At 41.4% G+C, this 19780-nt stretch overlaps 2 protein-coding genes across 10 annotated transcripts in view; one reads left to right on the top strand and one right to left on the bottom strand.

The window, feature by feature from the left end:
* Positions 1–2153, top strand: part of bbs2 (Bardet-Biedl syndrome 2) — a 73234-nt gene extending 71081 nt beyond the window's left edge. For all 4 annotated transcript variants that reach the window (XM_080187200.1, XM_080187197.1, XM_080187199.1 and 1 more), the window contains one exon: positions 98–2153. In XM_080187200.1, the coding sequence (XP_080043326.1) occupies positions 98–204 (107 nt within the window). In that variant the 3' untranslated portion in view covers positions 205–2153. The remainder of the gene's footprint in view (positions 1–97) is intronic.
* A 1033-nt stretch (positions 2154–3186) lies between these two features.
* The window catches only part of ndrg4 (NDRG family member 4), a 167067-nt gene continuing 150473 nt past the window's right edge, over positions 3187–19780 (bottom strand). For 4 of the 6 annotated variants that reach the window (XM_080187193.1, XM_080187190.1, XM_080187192.1 and 1 more), the window contains 2 exons: positions 7784–7822; positions 3187–4138 (listed from right to left, as the gene is read on the bottom strand). In XM_080187193.1, the coding sequence (XP_080043319.1) occupies positions 3972–4138; positions 7784–7822 (206 nt within the window). In that variant the 3' untranslated portion in view covers positions 3187–3971. The remainder of the gene's footprint in view (positions 4139–7783; positions 7823–19780) is intronic. The other 2 variants (XM_080187191.1, XM_080187195.1) reach the window with 1 other exon arrangement.

Genomic DNA, 19780 nt, shown 5'->3' with positions numbered 1-19780 from the left:
ATGAGTTAAACTGACTTGGATATTATTTAACTGATGGTGTCCTTGATGCATTGAAACCATTTAATTGTCTAATACCTTTTGTATCATTATCATCCAGTTGGGAAGCCCAAGACTCAGGTGATCGCCGCATGCCGAGATGCTATCAAAAATAGCAATGTCAATGCACTTTTCAAAATTATTCGTGCTGGCAGCACCTTGTCTTGAAAAAGTCATTGGTCATGGAACTAGAGTTGGTTCATAAACAACAATGAGACAGAGAGACAGCGTAAGTGCACCAAGTTGATTTTGTCAACTCCAAACCATCATAGGCAAGTCCAGCTGGATGACCAGGACTGTCTCGAGCGTCTTATGTTTTAGATATCACTGGATCCATGAGTAAGGCACCAGAAAATCTCAAGCTACAGAAAAGGAACTTAGAATTTAAAATGTAGCACAAAATAGCAAGAAATTGAATAGATGTGGTTTGCTTGAACATCCATGCACCATCTCAATCCCTTGTCCGCAATTCCCTCCAATCCAAATACATCCATCTCACAATAAACTGTCTTGCAGCGACTATCTCCTATTCACCCTTATTTAATTAAAATTATATATCTTCAGACACCAGAGATAAACTACTATTTTATCTTTATTAGTTGTGATACAAGGTATGAGCAAGTCTGCATACATACAAGTAGGATATCCAGAGGTAACTTCAAACTACTTTCAATCCCAGTTGGTTCTCAGTGTGGAAGTCAAATAACTAATTGAAATAGTGCATATTTATATAGCTAGATGGATAATGTCAGATGATGTGCATTGAACTCAATCCACATGTTTAGGGTGGCACAATGCCAGAGACCAGGGTTCAATTTCTGGCTTAGGTCACCATCCATGTGGAATTTGCACATTCTCCTGATGTCTGCGTGTGTTTCCTCCGGGTGCTCTGGTTTCCTCCCACCTTCCAAAGATGTGTGGGTTACGTCGATTTGCCATGCTAAATTGCTGCTTAGTGTCAGGGGGACTAGCTAGGGTAAGTACGTGGGATTATGGGGATAGGACCTGGGTGGGATTGTGGTCAGTGCAGATTTGACAGGGCAAATGTAGGATTCTCTGTAAGACCAGTATATGGCAATATTGTGTCATGTACTTCATTGTCACAAGAAATGCGGTTCTCATCAATTAAGGGTAAGAAAGTTTTGCGTGGTTAGGAACACTGCACTGTTCTAAAATAATAACAAGCTGAAGTTATGTCTCCAGTCTACCCAACCACTCTCAGTCTTCATGTTCCGTCTCAAACATTACTATCCCTAACCATTCCAGTCCACTCTGTTCTTTGTCAGTTTCTAACCACTCGAAGTATTATTATGCTCTTTTAAATAAGTTCAGAATCCTGTACCTGCTACAACACCATAGTCCTCCTACTACCCTTTACACACTGCAATTCTCACACTGTGTATTGTTAATACCAGCAAACCACTATCCCTTACCATTCACTCCCAGTAGCCACTATTCAACGTCAACCTATCACATCGCCCAACCTCTGCTATCCTCTACATAACATCAACCATTCTTGCTATTTGCTGTTCTGTATCCCTGTGCAGTTCTGTCAATATTGCTAATGAATTCTTCCCAAGCAATTGTCAGCAGTGGTTCAGTTGGTAGCATGCTTGTCTCTACGGCAAAAAGTTGTAGGTTCAAGTCTCACTCCAGAGAACCTGAGACCACAATCTAGGCAAACATTCCAGTTCACTGGCGAGGGAGTATTACACCAAGTGAGACATGGTGTATTCGGATAAGATCTCATTGGTTGCCAGGGGGATGTAAGAGATCCCATGTCACTACTTTAGAGAGGGACAGAAGAGTTCTTTCTGGTGTCCTGGCTGACTTTTACCTGTCAACCAACGTCACAAAAATAGGCCATCTGGACATATCACTTTACTATTTACAGAACTTCCTGAGCACAACTGGCTTTTGTGTTTTCTACATTACTTTGTAATTAATTGGATGTAAAGTGCTTTGGGACCTCCTGAGGTTATGAAAAATGCTATATAAATGCAAATATTTATTCCTGAAAGAAAGCAATTTGCACCCTATTTTACTGGTGTTTTTACTGGTGTTTGTACATTCTTTTAGTAAATTGTAATAAAAAGAAATGGCTATTTGCTGTGTGATTTGAATTGAAATTCATGGTATGTTAGTTTGATCTTCTGTCCCTTATCACTTAGCAAATTGAGAAATCTGTCAAATATTGGTCGGGGTGGTGGTTAAGGGAGGAATGATTTGGGATTGTTGGAGAATTACCCAATGCGCAGCTTTAGAAGGAGTTGGAAGAAGAATTGGACATGACAATGTGATATGGCAGAGTGCATGCAACCCAGTTTAAGACTGTTCCTCCAGTTGAAATTCTCCTCTACTTGTTTTGAGGGTGCTATATGTAGTTATTCGGCCAATCAACTTTACATTTGTTTTTTTTTCCCTCCACGATTACTGATCAAGTATAAAATACAATAGGAGGATCCCCATTGGTGCAAGAAAGTGGGAAATATTTGCCCTCAACATTAATACCCCCACACTGCAATTAATATAATTCACAAAAGAAGTTCAAAGAGCACATATGATGCATTTGTTCTCTCAAGTGAGTTGGCCAGATCAGGTAGGCAGCACAGTGGTTAGCACTGCTGCCACACAGTACCAGGGACCTGAGTTCGATTCCTGGCTTGGTCACTGTTTGTGTGGAGTTTACGTGTTCTCCCCATGTCTGTGTGTGTTTCCTCCAGATAGTGCAGTTTTGAAAGACATGCTGTCGTAGGTGCATTGGCCATGCTAAATTCTCCCTCAGTGTACTCGAACAGGTGCCATTGTGTGACGACTTGGGGATTTTCACAGTAACTTCATTGCAGTGTTAATGTAAGCATACTGGTGACTAATAAACTAAAACTTTAATTACAGGTTCAATTCTCAATCTATTAACTAATTGCAGTTGGAAAAGTACAGTCTTAACACCCAGAACAGCAGAAGATTTGGCTAGAACTTGCACTGTCAGATAAAACAGTATTCATCAAAGGCTACCTGCATGAAATACCAGAGGGTCACCGCCCCCTCTAGAATGACACCCAGAGAGGCAACATCACTGGAGGGGTGGAGATAAAACACGAGTCAGTAACAAGTGTTCCCCCTGTATGAAAGAGAAGACCAAGACAGAACTGATTTTCATTGCCCATATTGATTTTATTATTTTCATAAACATAATTAGGTACATTGACAGTGAATTAACTATCAGTAATGGCATCCACAGCCGTGGTTAAGGTATTAGATTAACAGCAACCACAACAACGGATCATTTTTGTACAAAAAATTATCTCAACATCACTACAATTATCACAAAGATCAGAACACAAAACTCACAACAACCTTTGACCTTTTCATTTTATAGCTTTCCAAACTGAAGTTGAGGGGGAGCGGGAATAGAAGTATCTACAAAACAGTTAAATAATGGAGCCAAATTCACTATATCTGCTGTGATCTGAGCAGCTTATTGCAACCTGCGTCACAGAAAGCAGAAAGAACACCTAGAGCAGTTATTAACACACCAATGCTAGGAAATGCGTCCATATTTAAACGGCTCAAATTGTGATGCTTTCCATTGCACAAGTTAAAATAATTGAATACAAGTTTACTATTACATTGGCACGGTCCCTGTTATGTACCATGGCACCGATTGACTAGAGAAATACAGGACTAACGTGGGGCTGCTAAAAGAGGTTCAGGCACCTATAGTTATCAAAATAAGATTCACAATGATTGTAACCCATGCAGGAAAAAATGCTGTAGACAGCCTTTTAATTGTTAGGCTAGAAAATCACAGACTGCTACACTGCAATGAAGCAATCTCTACTCTTTATATTTTAACTACTTCTATACCAAGGATAATATGGAACAGAAGACCTTTCAGGTTCATCCACATTCTCTTTTCAATTTTCCATCACCTTTTAGCATGATACCTCCATGGTGTGAGCGATGTTCTGAGCCACCTGGCCCACACTATCGCTGCTATTGGTTTGAGTACAGATTCTTGGACGGTGTCCATCTATTGAGCTTGCACTGGTCAATGAGGCTGTGCGTGAACGAGCCAGTCGAGTCATACTGGCAGATGCCACTGAAAGAGATGCACAATTCACCTTATAATTTGGTAAATCCAACATTTCACTCAAAGGCTTGTTAACAAAATGAGCAGCAATCTAAGGGACCTCGCATTGAAATTCAGGCAATGAGGGCAGCCAAAGTGGGTTTGTTCAATGGGTCTTAGGAAACCAGACAATATGTGTCCCTTTTAGGCACCCATACCATATTTTACATAGATTGTCTCGGACAAAACACAGTTGTGACATGCCATTTGCAGCAGTAATCATGCATTTAATTTCTGATGAAGCTCCATAGGTCAGTCATGCGAGTGATATTACTGTTTCACAACCTTCACGTGCAGGTTTAGGCTCAGAGTCAGGCCCAGATCCAGGGCAGTATCTACATTCCTAAGTAGAGAACGGCCAGAATCTAGGATTGTAATGTGCATTTATTAGCAAACATGCAGTGATACATACCTTTGCCCAAGGCATTCATGTTTCAATCAGAGTTTCAATCATGTTTCAATCTCTGACATCCTTTCCTATCTCTCATTACTGCAGAGAAGCATTTTGTTTCATTTACTACACTCTCCCAATTTTTACATTGTCATGTTACCAATTTAGAGTAAAGCAGGTTACCTACTCTCAGGTTCTGCCTCTCCTATGATCAAGTCACAATGAAGGACAATCATGATGACATCCTGGATCAAAGTCCCTCTCGCTGCGCATGTGCTGTACCTCTCTGCATTTCACACTGATGTCCTATCTGCCTGAAATTTGGGACTGTGAAGGTAGAACTTGTGATTCTTGGTGTACACTTACGACTGTCATCAGGGCAATTTAGCAACATTGTGCCCCCCCTCCCCCCCCCCCCCGAATTAGATGGGAAGTTGACCCAAGTCATGTTTGGACAATCAGAAATTGGAACCTGCTGGACTATTTTCCATAGCTATTCAGTACACAGAGCTCAGTCTCAGATATTTGATTCACCTTGCCTACAACTCCACTATCATTCTGAGTAAAGACATTTTTCTGTGATCTATTAAGTTTATATCCTTGGTTCTAGTGTCCCAACTTATTTTGAAGATAATATATTTTGTTTTAATTTGACCAGTTAATACATATATCATAGAATCTGTACAGTGCAGAAGGAGGCCATTCGGCCCATCATGTCTGCGCCACTCTCTGTTAGAGTATTTTAGCCAGGCTCTCTCCCCTGTGTTATTGCCGTAATTCCACACATTTACCATGGTTAATCCATCTAACCTGCACATCTTGGGACCATAAGGGAAAATTTACAATAGTCAATACACCTAACCCACACATCTTTGGACTGTGGAAAGAAGCCAGAGCACCCTGAGGAAACCCATACACAATCAGGGGAGAATGTGTAAACTCCACACAGACTATTACCCGAGGCCAGAATTGAACCCAGGTCTCTGGCGTTGTGAGGTAGCAGTGCTAACTACTCTGCTCCTGTGCCACTCTACGTACACAGGCACCCTTCACATTATGTCTCTAAATGGTGACACGCAAGTCATCTTAATCTGCTTTCATAGTTTGTCATCTTTAAACTACACTTTCCAATGACATAAAAAGAAAGATACTGCAAATCTAGTTTCCAATATATTTAATAATTTGAGTGTTTGGAAAAAGTGACATATCAAAGCTTTTCATCTTGCACACATCCGGACACCTTAAGTATTCTCTTCCCATACAATATAAATTTAACTGATTTTCTTGCAAAGTGTCGTGATGAATATAAGATGAAAAGTTTCAAAAGGTTTTTTTTTCCAGCAATACTCAGATTTCATACTACCAAACAAATATTTATTTAATAATTATTTCAAAATATATTTTTAGTAACATGTTAACTATTGGAGACTGCCTGATAAGCTTCTCCCTTTCTATTCAGATCCTTATAGCAGGTTGCTAAAATGAACACTTGCTGTGGAGCACCCAAACCAAATTGTTCAAATTACAGTTGCCTGCAGTGAGACACAACCCGACATGTGGTGGGATCACTTTATCTAAGTGGCTAAGTTCTCTCATTAACTTATGCTTCCATAAATACTTGAACTTTGGGTGGCACGGTAGCACAGTGGTTAGCACTGCTGCTTCACAGTTCCGGGGACTTGGGTTCAATTCCTGGCTTGGGTCACTGTCTGTGTGGAGTTTGCACATTCTCCCCATGTTTGTGTGGGTTTCCTCTGGGTGCTGTGGTTTCCTCCCACAGTCCAAAGATGTGTGGGTTAGGTTGATTGGTCGTGCTAAAAGTTGCCCCTTAGAGTCATGAGCTGCATAGGTTAGAGGGATTAGCAGGTAAACATATAGGGATGCAGAGGTAGTGCCTGGGTGGGATTGTGGTTGGTACAGACTCAATGGGCCGAATGGCCTCCTGCACTGTAGCGTTTCTATGATTTCTATCTTCAACAACAGATTCAATCCAACAGGTTATTTGCCTGCTGCTTTTTGTCAAAGTTAGTGTTATTTTAATTCTAAACTTCTAAGGCAAATGGAGAAAAGGGCAATCAAGTGTTTAAACACTGCAATCAGACAGTAGGAAGGACATTCCTAATTAAACCAGTTTCAGTTGCACCTTCTGTCATTATAATGGTGATGGAGGTTAAAGCCTGTTTTTATATCTACAAATGTTGAAAATTATCACCCAAAAAAGTAGAAGGGAATATAAAGTGCATTTGTCAGCATTTGGCCAAGCATAAACATGTTGCTGTTTGAAAATTAGATTTCACCTAAGGTCTCGTCTGAAACATTAATCTGTCCTTTCTATTTTCAGTTGCAGTTGGACCTGATGTGTTGTTATTTAAGTAACTGGCATTATTTTTACAAATGACTACCTTCTGTAATGAAAACAGGGATTTGAATGCTTGCTGATCATCACTGCTACAACATTGGCTTTATGGTTAGCTTTTTGCCAATTTAAGCAGATGAGACAGCAGATGGAAGTGAGGCAGGGCACAGTAGTCATGACTTGACAGGTTTTAAAATCCTAACGTCTGACATTTGAAAATTTTGATTCACAAAAGGAAAATGGAAAAAAAAATCAGTTTTGCAAATAAAATGTTGGTTCTGACGGTCATCTTAGGAATGTTCAAACACACCGCTCAAAAACTGTGCATTGCATTCAACAAAACACAAGGGAGGAAAATTAGTCATAATGATGAGAATTTGCTCCCTGATGCCTCTGACAAACCTAAGTATGATTGGATGAGATGTTTTCTATCTGACAATACTATATTACATTCATTGTATAAGCAATTGGTTTATTTCCTTTAATACACAAGATCTACATGGAATATATAGCTTGATCTAACATCTCTATCTATTTAAAGAAATAAAATGCACACAGAAATATATATTTTTGTACAACCAAACCTCATTGGAACTTAAAGCTCAAATATTCACAACTCACAGTGGTCAGCTGTGAGTGAGTTTGAGTTAGAAGTCAATAAACAGCAACATACAAATGTTGGGAAAGATGCACACTGGCTTTTGCAAGCTGCAGCATGGTGATGAGAAAGGGAAAAGTTAGGGACAAAGTGAAGGGTTCAGATGGACAAGCATAGCTCATGCAGAGGCAAGAGCAAGGAACTATGCAGTGAAAAATAGGCTCTAACGCAAGCAACGTAGCAGCTCATGAAGAAACAGGAAACAGGTACCTGCTCCACTACTCAGCCGTCTATCCACTAAATATGCAACTGAGCGTGAAATAAGGAGGTAGGAAACACAAATCATTACAGTCTACACCAGGAATAAACATGGACTCACATCCAATCCATACAGGAACACACAAAAGCATATTAATTTTCATATAACTGGCATATCTATGTGGAATGCCTGGTCTGACTGAAGCTTTGATAGACATCTAGTGCTTTGAGTTGATCCAGAGATGCAGTGAGCTGCACTGATCAGTCCCAGCCAGGGCCTCATTAACATATTCTACATTTCACTCCCCCACCACTCTAAGTATGACAGCTGTCCAGTTCATATGACCTGTACAAACTCAGGAGAGGGAGTTCAGGTCATAAATCCAGGGTTATCTAAGCAGCAGGAAGTTCCAAGCCTAATGAGTTTGTCACTCTTTCACTGTCATTGGGTCAAAATCCTCCAACACTGGAACTCCCCAACAGTGTTGTGAGTGTACATACACCAGATGGATTGCAGCACTCCAAGAGGGCAGCTCACGACTTCCTTCCCAAGGATAATTAGGGATGGATGATAAATACCAGCCTAGCATGCAACACCCACATGCTATGAAATAATTTGTTTAAAAACCTTATTGTTTCTAAAAGGAATTTGATATGATGTAGCATCAAATATTACTACACAAAGTAAGAGCTCATGGTGTATTGGATAGCATATAGCTTGGATAGATGGTCAGTTAGCTAACAAGTTGGCAAGCTGCAACCAGTGAAGTGCTATAGGGATCAGTGCTGGAGCTTACAATCTAGAGAAATGACTTTGATGAAGGGACTAAATATATGTTTGCTACATTTGCTGATGACACAAAGATTGGTAGGAGTGTAAGATGTGAGGGGGACATAAGGGGTAGGATTTTACAGCCTTGCTTGACTGAAACCATAAGATTCTGCAGCAAGTCAACGGATCTTTCCATGGTCCGCCCCTCACCCGCTCCGATTCCCTAGGTGGGCAAGAAGGTAAAATTCCAACCAAGGTGTCTGCAAAGGGATATAGGTTCAGTGAGTTAGCAAAAAAATGGCAGATGGAATATATGTGTGAAAATGTGAACTTGTCTGCTTTGGTAAGAAGAATAGAAAGTGACATTGTATTTAAATGGGGAGATATTGTAGGACTTCGGGATATAATAATAAGTTTTGCTACAGTTGTGTGTGCCACCATGTACAGTATTGGTCTCCTGATTTAAAGCAAAAATGTAAATGCATTGGAAGTAGCTCAGAGGAGGTTTACTAGATTAATACCTGGAATGGGCAGGTTCTCTAATGAGCAAAGGCCTGACAGGTTAGCCTTTCATCCTCTCAAGTTTAGAAGAGTAAGAGGCAACATGATTGAAACACAAGATCCTGAAAGGTCTTAACAGGGTGGATATGGAAAGGATGTTTCTTGTGTAGGAGAATCTAGAACTAGGGGTCACTGTTTAAAATTAGGGGGTTGCCCAATTAAGACAGAGGAAAAACAATTCTCTCAAAGGGTTGTGAGACTTTGGCATTCTCTTCCTTATAAGATGGTTGAGATAAAATCTTTGAATATTTTTAAGTCAAAAGTAATTAAATTCTTGATATGCAAGAGATGAAAGGTTATTGGGAGTGGGCAGAAATGTGAAGTTGAGGTTAAAATCAGATCAGTCATGAGCCTATTTGGAGCGTCAGAGGCTGAGGCGTGATCTTACAGAGGTCTATAAAATAATGTGGGGCATAGATCAGCTAGATAGCCAATATCTTTTCCCAATGGTAGGGGAGTCTAAAACTAGAGAGCATAGGTTTAAGGTGAGAGGGGAAGGATACAAAAAAAACCCAGAGGGGCATTTTCTTCACACAGAAGGTGGCAAGTGTCTGGAACAAGTTGGCAGAGATAGTAGTAGAGGCGGGTACAATGTTGTCTTTTTAAAAAGCATTTAGATAGTTACATAGGTAAGATGGGTCTTGAGGGATATGGACCAAATGCAGGCAACTGGCGCTAGCCTAGGGGCTTAAAATAAGGGCAGCATGGACAAGTTGGGCCAAAGGGTCTGTTTCCATGCTTTAAACCTTTATGACTCTATTGAGCAGCAAAGCTCACTCGAGGGGCCGAGTAGCCTGCTCCTGCGGCAAATTTGTATGCTGTACCAAGTGTTTGTGAGATCACATCTGGAGTACTATGTACAACTTTGGTCTTCTTAGGAAAGAAACAGTTCAGAGAAGGGTCACAGCTGATTTCTAGGGTGAAGAGGTTATCTTATCAAGAAAAGTTGCAAGTTTGGGTTTAGAAGCAGGTAGATGCTGAGAGGATGTTTCTACTAATGGGAGAGACTAGAACTAGGGAACATAGTTTAACAATAAAGGAGCTCCCATTTAAGATGGAGATTAGGATTCCTCCGCGCCCCCCAAGAGTCCTTCATCTCATGCCCAAAGAGCAGTGGAGGCTAGGTCATCGGATATTTTTAAGACTGCGTTAGATAGATTCTTAATTGACAAATGAGTCAAAGGATATGGGGATAGTCAGGAAAGTAGAGTTAAGGCCACAATCAGACCAGCTATAATTTTATCAAATAATGGAGCATGGGGCCGAATGGTCTACTCCTGCTCTTAATTTCTACATGTTTTTATTTAAGTGTCTTTGAAGAGGAATGTTTGCCTTACTAGACACTGAATCCAATGAAAACAGAACAGATTTCTTGTATCAGTTTGAAATTAGAATATCATTGTAACATTCACTCTTAACAAATTGTTCCCAGAACGATACTCCAGCTTTTACAGGAAGTTGTCTGTTTACTGAATTATCTTGCTGAACAAAACACAATAATTTTGACACTTTTATATTGTCCCATTTTGTTTTACTCTTCCTGTCTAACTGGTCCAAATGAAGGTACCTGTATCATTAAATTCCACTTGCCCTTTCACTTGTATCCTACCCCACATTCTGCAGCTCTCTATCCGTGACTTCCTGCACATCTACACCGCTTGTTTCAGCTGCCTCATCCCTACTCCTTTCAATCTGCTGGATTTCTTCAACTTTTAAAGTTTTACATTTTTAGATCAAACTTTCAGTTACTCCCTCCTAAACACTCACTTTTTGTTCTATTTTTGTTGCTTTCTACTCTTAAAATATCTTGGGAATACACCCTGTATGTTGGCACTATATAAATTTGTTGGATTTACAGGACTCACCTGGATTTAGCCTTGGTTTAAAGAAATTCAGCGTGGAGCTTAATAAGTTCACACACATGTACGACCTGATCAAAATGTATCCAGACATTCACTAACAAATTATTTTCAGGAGCATTTTGTGACATCTTTCGAACATATGCTATACTTTTATCAGAATGAACTTAACACATTTCTCATAGTGCTCACAAGTACAAATATATAATGCTCATAATCAGAACATGTAGTAAATCGCTGGGCTAGATTTCCAACTTTACTGCCTGGGTGTTAAATATTCCCCGAGCAGAGCAGAGAACCGAACAGAACATATGGTGAAGAGAAACAGATGAGGAAAGATTTCTTCACTCAAAGGGTAGTGAATCTGTGAAATGCGTTACCGCAGAAGGCTTTGGAGGCCAAACTACTGAATGTATTCAAGAAAAAGATTTTTTTTAGATTTTAATGGCATCAAGAGATATGGGGAGAAAGTGGGAATATAGCACTGATATCAAGGATCAGCCATGATCATACTGAATGGTGGGTCAGCCTTGAAGGGCTAAATGGCCCACTCCTGTTTCAATGTTTCTATATTGATAACACAACCCAGCTGGTACTCCTGCCATTGAAATTAACAGAAGGATGAACCAATAGGTTCTGCTAAGGATGTGGGATTCTATTTCCCCCATTTTTCTTCCTGCCCTCTGCACAAGTATAGTGACAAAATTAACCCCCTGAACCAGGCAAGGTTTTACTAAATGAATTAAGGGGAAAAATTGAGAATTGGATTGATGGAGTTAAAGTACAGCCAATTTTCTGGAAACGCCTCTAAAAAAGTTGAAAGGGGGAGGGAGCAGGTGTTGGATATTATATGGAAAAATTAGTTTAAAAATCTAGTATGTGTTTTATCATCTCCACTATTTATCTTCAGTTTGTTCAGTGAGAGGCAAGCTGTTGGCTGCAAGGAGGCACCCCAAGGGCACAATCAGCCAGGGACTAATTCCCAGGCAGGATTTCACAGATGTTAGATCTCAAGGTCTGTAACAACAATGTGGGATTGCTCTATCATTTGCTTTGACACAAAAAATGGCTTAAAGATAACATTGGGAAACAATACTATCTATACCTCAAACATAAGAGTTTGTTTGTCTATTGAACCTCTAGTGTGGGAGAATTCATTAAGCACCACTAACCCTGGACAAGGGAGTGTAATTGACATCTACGAGTCAGACTTGAGTTATGTTAAGAATCAACTGCAGCCAATAGTAAATCAAACTATATAGCATGCATCAGGCTTTACACTGATGGGATATTATAATCAAGTAGACATGCACATGTTGTAATTGGTCAGTTGTACTCATGCCTAAGGCATGATATAAACCTAATCGATAGTTGTGAATGGATATAGATAACCTCTGTGTAAATATACATCTTTGATTGGTATATGCTAATTTCTTCTAATTGGATCTTAACTATAATTGTCTATAGAATCCTTGAATTGGGGGTGTCCCTGGTGAGCCACTCGTTGGAACAGTGGGGCCAGTGTGTACATAATAGATGCCGCGTTTGAAATTCTAAGGGAAAATTATCCCTTTCCGCCCGCCATGGGAATTGTAGCGGATGCAAGGGTCTGTTGACTGAGTGCAGGATTTGCCAGTTTTAGGGCAAGTGCGGCCTGGAATATCCCATCCTAAGAGTCTTTGGGTCCTATTTTACCATTCTGATTTTAAGTGCTGGGCGGACTTGAAACTGGGAGTGTTTCAGATCTGACTTTAAGACCCGTTCTCAGGTGCCAGAAAAAATATCAGCAATTCCAAATCGCACAGCAGACACCTGTGGACGGGACTTAACACGCCCAAAATCTTGGTGCTCCGATTGCTGCCTCCAACTGCACATGCACAGAAAAAAAAAGATAGAATGCAACTCCCTTGCCACATACCTTCTGGCCTGGTTAATGTCTCCCCCGGCTCCCGACAGACATTGCCCCACGCCCCCAACATTATTGATTCCCTTATTCCCCCCCACCCCCTGCCACCCAGACCAATCACGGGCCCCTACTGATCTCAGGCAGAAAGGCAGCAGATTCATCCCTCCCCACCTCCCCCATTATTGATTTCAGGCAGAGTGGCAGCGGATCCCCCCCACCCCACCGATCTCAGGCAAAGTGGCAGCAAACACCTCTCCCTTGCATCCCCCCTCCCCCCATGACCAATTTCAAACAGACAGCTGTCAGACGTTAGGCACTTACCTCCTCACCAACTGGAGTGCCTGAATTGAACATTTATGGAGCATGTCTGTTTCATGCAGATTCTGGATAGACGAACGCAATGGTAAAGGGGGAAGTGCCAGTAAAACTGAGTATGCAGCCTATTAAGTCAATTTAAATGAATGCAAGTGCATTTAAATGGCCGTCGCGCCTGTTTCGGGTGCAGTCCCAATCGTGGCCATTTTCAGGCGTTGATAAAGGGGGAACTACTTGCCTCACACCTGACTTCAAGTTTTCGTGCCCGAAAATGGGTGCAACGCGATGATAAAATCAGACCCTTTGTCTTGTTTTCTTTAGAGTGAGAAAGTGATGTACATTATAATCAAATAGCTGTACTTTTCTCCCTTACAAAAGTGATTGTAGTTCAGTTCATTCCACCCTTTTGTGATCATCGATCATCAAGATGTGGAAGAAACACTATTCACCAGGAACACTGACAACATCTCAATGTGCATATGTCCTATACAAACTGTAAAAAAGTCACATGAGCAACATGAACTCACTGCAAGGGCCAGATTTAACAAGCAAAATGCCACAGATCTTTTCTAGATGTTATAAAGGGACATTTTACATTGACTCGAGGCTTTCAATTTCTGCTTTGTGGCAGACTCATTGGTGTAGATCTGATCCCAATAGCAGTGAATGCTGAAACATTTGCTCCAATGAGTGCTGCAATGGCATTGTAAGTTCCCGGAAGCCGCTTTACATCAGAACCAGAAACTTCTGATACCTCAAATGATACCGTGGGAACCTTCACTGATTCTCTCAGGATCTATCAAGACAAAAACTTGGGCAGTTTGCTTATACTTAACAGGTGTAACGACTATTCAGGACCATTGAGATTGCACTGTGTAAATCAGGTGGTATGTGAAATCATTTCACAACAGCAACCCTGACACAGCTCAACCCCCAGAAACCCCCTGCAGTTCACTCCAAACACAGCTCATCCCCCAGAAACCCCCTGCAGTTCACTCCAAACACAGCTCACCTCCCACACTGCTCAACCATCTCCTCAACACTGTTCACCCTTCCTGCCCTTTTGACACTGCTTACTCCTCAACACTATTCACCCCCCTGCACACCTGATGCTGTCCATGCCCTCCACATAACTCATCCCCACCCTCAGAGCTTGCTATGTTCCCCTACTACATCACCACACTGGCTGGACAGAAATCTGGGATTTTGGAAGTGGGGGATACAGAGGTTTACGGTAACCTTGCCAAGATGTGCGAAGGACCAGGGGGTGGGGTGGGGTGAGCATTTTTCAAAATGTGTGAAAGGTAGGGCATTAAATTTTTAAACCCCCAGTAACTCTTCACCCAACCACCACTCCCCTCAGCAACTGAAGCCTTTCCCTCGCCCTCTCCTGTCCTGGTAACTGAAGCTTCCCCCACCCTCAGCCACTAAAACTCACCTCCTGCTTAATATCCGTTACCCCCCAAATCTTCAGTTCATGAGGAAAAGATGGGTGGTACGGCTTCTCTTCAATTATCCTTTGTCATAAGGCCTCTGCACTCAGCTGATTGCTGGATCTGAACTGGAGCCGAGACAGGAAGGTGCTAAGGCTCCAGTGTTAAAAGGAAAGGGGACTGTTTTAAAAATGGTCAGAGGCATGTACCTCTGCTCTGTTACTGACAAGAAGATCTGAGCCATTGCCCTCTGTTCCACTCCTTCAGGAGAAACTTTATGTTTCAACACTAATGTATTGAATGAGCCAGAAGCAGGTGTTTTGTAATAGAGGGCCCAGTCACAACAACTGGCCAGTGAAATACACTTTGAGGATAGTGGGCAGTGCTGGATTTTGACAGCGGAAACCACCTCATCCCCTAGTTTAGGAAACCTCTGCAGCAGAAATAATTTTAATGATAAAGAGGAAAAAAATGCAATTGCTGCAAAACAAAGTAAACCAAAATAATCCAGAAATTGACAAGAGTTTGGTAACGAGGACAGGGACTTAAGATAGTTTCAAAAGAACCAGAGGGGATCTGGAAGTTATTCTATGCAATGAGTCGCTATCTGGAATGCATTGCTCGAAAAAGAGTTTTGGAAGCAGATGCAACAACCAACAAAAACTCAAAACTTACTAAAGAAAATTGGATTTATTTGGAAACAAAAATTTTGGTGAGCTATAGGGCAAGACTTAAAGAACCAGCACAATCATGATGGGCTGAATGGCCCTCTTCTCTGATTCTATTGTAATTGCTTAAAAGGTCAGTCAGGATCTGTAGAGTATATGAATTTCCCCAAAATAACTAAATTTACCAAACGAACCCCAAATGAAGAAATTACCAATAAGATTCCATATATATTCATATATTTTCTGCAATATGAATCAGAACAAATGTACATTAAACATGAATTAGGGATGACCTTATTGAGGTATATAAAATCATGAGAGGCTTAGGTGGGATGAACACACAAGCTGGGATTCTCCCAAAAATTCTAAATGCTGAATTCGCATAAAAACTGGAGTAACTCCTGCAGGTTTTTTTAGTGGGATTTTCAAAATGAATCTCCCACACTCAGCATTGCAGAGTGCCTCAGGGAGATTCATGCTGAAAAGCAAGAGGCGGAGCCTATTCCTATTCAACAGGCTGGTAGCATAGCATTGAGCGGGGCCACTGCGCATGTGCCGATCTGTCATAGCGGAGGTTGGCACATGAGCCCTGCACTGCAGGCTCCCCAATCGCTGGCTCAACCCGTGACCTCACATTGCTGGCTGTGCAACCACCACCCCCCCTCCTCCAAGCCCCCTCACTAACCTCCCAGATGTCTTCCGATACGTCCCCCCCCACCACCCCATTCCCAGTCCTGATCTCCCCAACCGTCCCCCCGGCAACCCCCCCACCCCCACCTTGATGGCCAGCCCCAATCACCCTCTTCCTTCCCCATCCCATCAGTCCTGATTGCAGACTGGCAGCAGGACAGCCCCACCCCCACCAATCTCCCTGCCCATAACCCCTAACACCGCCTGATGGGCAGTACCAAGGTGCCACTTGGGCATTGCCACTTTGCCCCTTGGGCAGTGCCAAAGGGCACATCCCCCTTACCCCTGACCATCTAGGGGGGCCTTCAATAGCCTCCCTTCACTCCAGCAGGATTAGGGTCACCAGCTCCCTGTGCATGGGAAGTTGTTGTAAACCACGCTAAAGTGAACCACTCCTGGCCAGGGGAAGGTACTAGCAGGCCCGGAGACTTCAGTTCCAGGCCAGCTAATGAGAAGCAAAAGGTAATTTTAATATTCAAGTCAGCTCCACACCGATAAGCTGGTGATGCCAGAAATCCTGGCCCTGGAGAATTTTATCTTTTAAAAAGCATTTAGATAGTTACATGGGTACAATGGGATAGAGGATATGGGCCAAATGTGGCAATTGGGATTAGCTTAGGAGTTTTTTTTAAAAAAAGGGTGGCATGGACAAATTGGGCCAAAGGACCTGTTTCCATGCTGTAAACGTCTATGACTCTGAGTCACAGAGAGGCCATGGTGCCCTGTGGGGACCCTGCTAAACAGCATCCGTTGATGTTTCCTGGCCCACCGTGCTGCTAGAGCATCACAGCATGCTGAGAGAATCATCCCCATAGTCTATTTCCCAGAGTAGGGGAATTGAAAATTAGAGGGCATAGGTTTAAGATGAGAGGGGTAAGATTTAAAAGGGACCTGAGGGACAAATTTTTCATGTAGAAGCTGGTGCATATATGGAATGAGCTGCCAGAGAGTGTTTGAGGCAAGTTCAATAGCAACATTTAAAAAGCATTTGGATAAGTAAATGGATTGGAAAGGTTAGAAGGTTGTGGGCTAAACACAGGCAATTGGGGCTAGCTGTGAGGGCATCATGGTCGACATGGACAAGTTGGGCCAACGGGCCTGTTTCTGTGCTGTAATGCTCCATGCCTTATAGGGAAATGATATCTCAAATAGAAAGGTAATTTCTGTTTTAAATAGGCAATACATCAAAGATATGCCTTAGGCAACAACAAGCATTCACATCCCTACATGAATGTGGCACTTTGTGGCAATGCCGTCCCACAGTATGCTCTTCTGTATTCACACAGGGTAGGTCAGGAGCCCCATCAAACAACAGCTTTCATCTTCAAGTTTCAAGGATATGATTATCATCAGCAAGTCACTCCTGTACAAACTCTCTCTCCTTCAAATCACAACAGTCCTAGTGATTAGCTTTCCAGGGTTCCTTTACAATCAACCAAACTATAATATTCCAGTTCACAGTTAACTACTTGTGGACTTTCTCCAAACTATTAACACAGCTTTTGAGGTTTTAGACCGTTTTAGCCAGTTTATACAGTACCTACAAGAGCTCCCATCTCCTATTCTGCCACACAGAACAGAAGTCCCTCTCCCCGTGAGTAATTTTCTTCTCCTCCTTTCAAGAATTATCTATGTTCCTCTTTCTCTGTCCAGTTATTTGTGTCTGGATCTGTGCACCTTCACCTTCCAGCTCCTCTGCTTGTAGCTTTCCTTTGCTTTTGCAGCTCTGCTAATCTCTGGCAGTCACATGGCTCCGACGTTAATGTATTTTGTTTGATACTGCTTCCAGGTCAAAGATTGCCAAGTCACATCTCTTATTATCCAAAAAGAGTACAAACAATCCCTTTACGATTGAGGCAAACTCCTTAAAGCATTTTTCAAACAAACATTTTTAAAAACATTTAGTTCCACACTTTAAAGAAATTGAACTTTTTTTTACTGCGCTGCTTCCAGATCAAAGGTCATCACAAGACTAGGTAGTTAGTATTTCACATATAGAGCTGCTGTCAGCTGTGATACCTGAGATATTGACTTGTCTGTTTTTAATTTCCTGATTATAATCTAGTATAAGCATTTTTATATTCAGCAAATTGAAATATTACATATCAGTTTGAGTACATAATTGGCAGATATCTCCTTAATCAATGTCTGATGTTGCAATTAGTAATCGCTTCATGGCAGACTGTGCATGCAGAACCCTAAGGCTGAATGTCTGGAAGCAGAAATAGAGCCATTCAAAGCTACCCTATTAATTTGTTTAAAAAATGTTCTTTCCATTCAAACTTGGATTTTAAAACCTAAAACAAGTTCAAGGTAAGTGTTAATTACTGACAAGTGGCTATCAAATGAAGATAAAGGGACAGCAAAAGGTTCAGCAAAAGCAGGAGGGTCCCATTCAGTAATAATAAGAGTCTCAAGATGCAAAGTGAAGACACATCTGAAGAGTACTGCATGCAGTGTTGGTCACTAAATTACAGAAATGATTTGATCATACCAGAGAGGGTACCAAGTGTTTTATAAGGATGTTGTCAGGATCAAGAAAAAGTATATATATGTTCTCTACTCTTAAGAAAAACAGATGGGAGTCAGTGGACTTGACTTCAGAAGGTTTTCAATAAAATCCCTCAAAGGAGGATGGTTACCAAAATTAAAGCACATGGGATTGGCAACAAAATATTGGCATTGATTAATGATTGGTTAACAGGCAGAAAACAGGGAGTAGGAATAAACGGATCACTCTCACATTGGCAGGTTACAAGAATCAGTACTTGTCAGAGCCTTTCACAATTATATGTCAGTGATTTGGATGCGGGGGCCAAATATAATATTTCCAAGTTCACGGATGACAAAGCTAGGTGGGAATTTGCATTGTCACGAAGATGGAAAAGGTGCCAAGGGATTTGGACGAGCTTAGTTATTGGGTAAAATAAAGATGGAATGTAATGTCGAAAAATGTGAGATTATTCACTTTAGTAGGGGGAACAGATGTGCAGAGTATTTCTTAAATGATGAAAGATCAGGACGTGCAGATATACAAAGAGATTTGGTGCTCTTGTCAAAAAGTCACTGAAAGCTAACATGCAAGTAATTAGGGTGGCAAACTGTCAATTAGTCTTTATCACAAGAAGATTTGAGTACAGAGATAGCAAAATTTTGCTTCAATTGTATATAGGAGTTTGATTAGACTGCACCTGGGTTACTGCTTGCAGTTTTGGTCCCCTTATCTTAAGGAGGATATTATTGCTACTGAGGGGGTGCAGTGAAGGTTTCCCAGACTTGTTCCCAGAATAGTGGGACGGTACTATGGGAGAGATTGGGCCAATATTCTCAGGAGTTTTGAAGAATGAGAGGTGATATCATTGAAATCTACAAAATACTTAAAGAGATAGACAGAGTAGATGCGGGTAGGATGTTTTCCCTGGTTGGGGAGTCCAGAATCAGGAGACACAATTTCAAAATAAGGGGGAAGCTACATAAACTCGAGGTGAGGAGGTGGTGAATTTTTTGAATTCTCTGCCTCATATGACTGTGGAAACTCAGTCATTAAGTATGTTTAAAGCAGAGATTGCTAGATTTCTAAATACCAATGACATAAAGTGGTATGGGATAGTATGAAAAAGGCATTGAAGTGGATTATCAGCCATGATCACGTTGAATGGCGGAGCAGGCACGAAGGGCTGAATGGTCTACTCCTATTCCTAACTTAAAAACCACAACAGAGCACCTCGCCATATTTTTCAAGAAAAAGATCTGATCAATCATCATGAGGTAAAGACACACCATTGGCACGAGTAGTCCAATTAGA

Source organism: Carcharhinus amblyrhynchos, chromosome 4 (genome assembly GCF_965287045.1).
Source record: "Carcharhinus amblyrhynchos chromosome 4, sCarAmb.v2.hapA, whole genome shotgun sequence".
Classification (NCBI taxonomy): Eukaryota; Metazoa; Chordata; class Chondrichthyes; order Carcharhiniformes; family Carcharhinidae; genus Carcharhinus; species Carcharhinus amblyrhynchos.
Note: the sequence above shows the minus strand (reverse complement) of the source record. Positions and strands in the feature narration are given on the sequence as shown.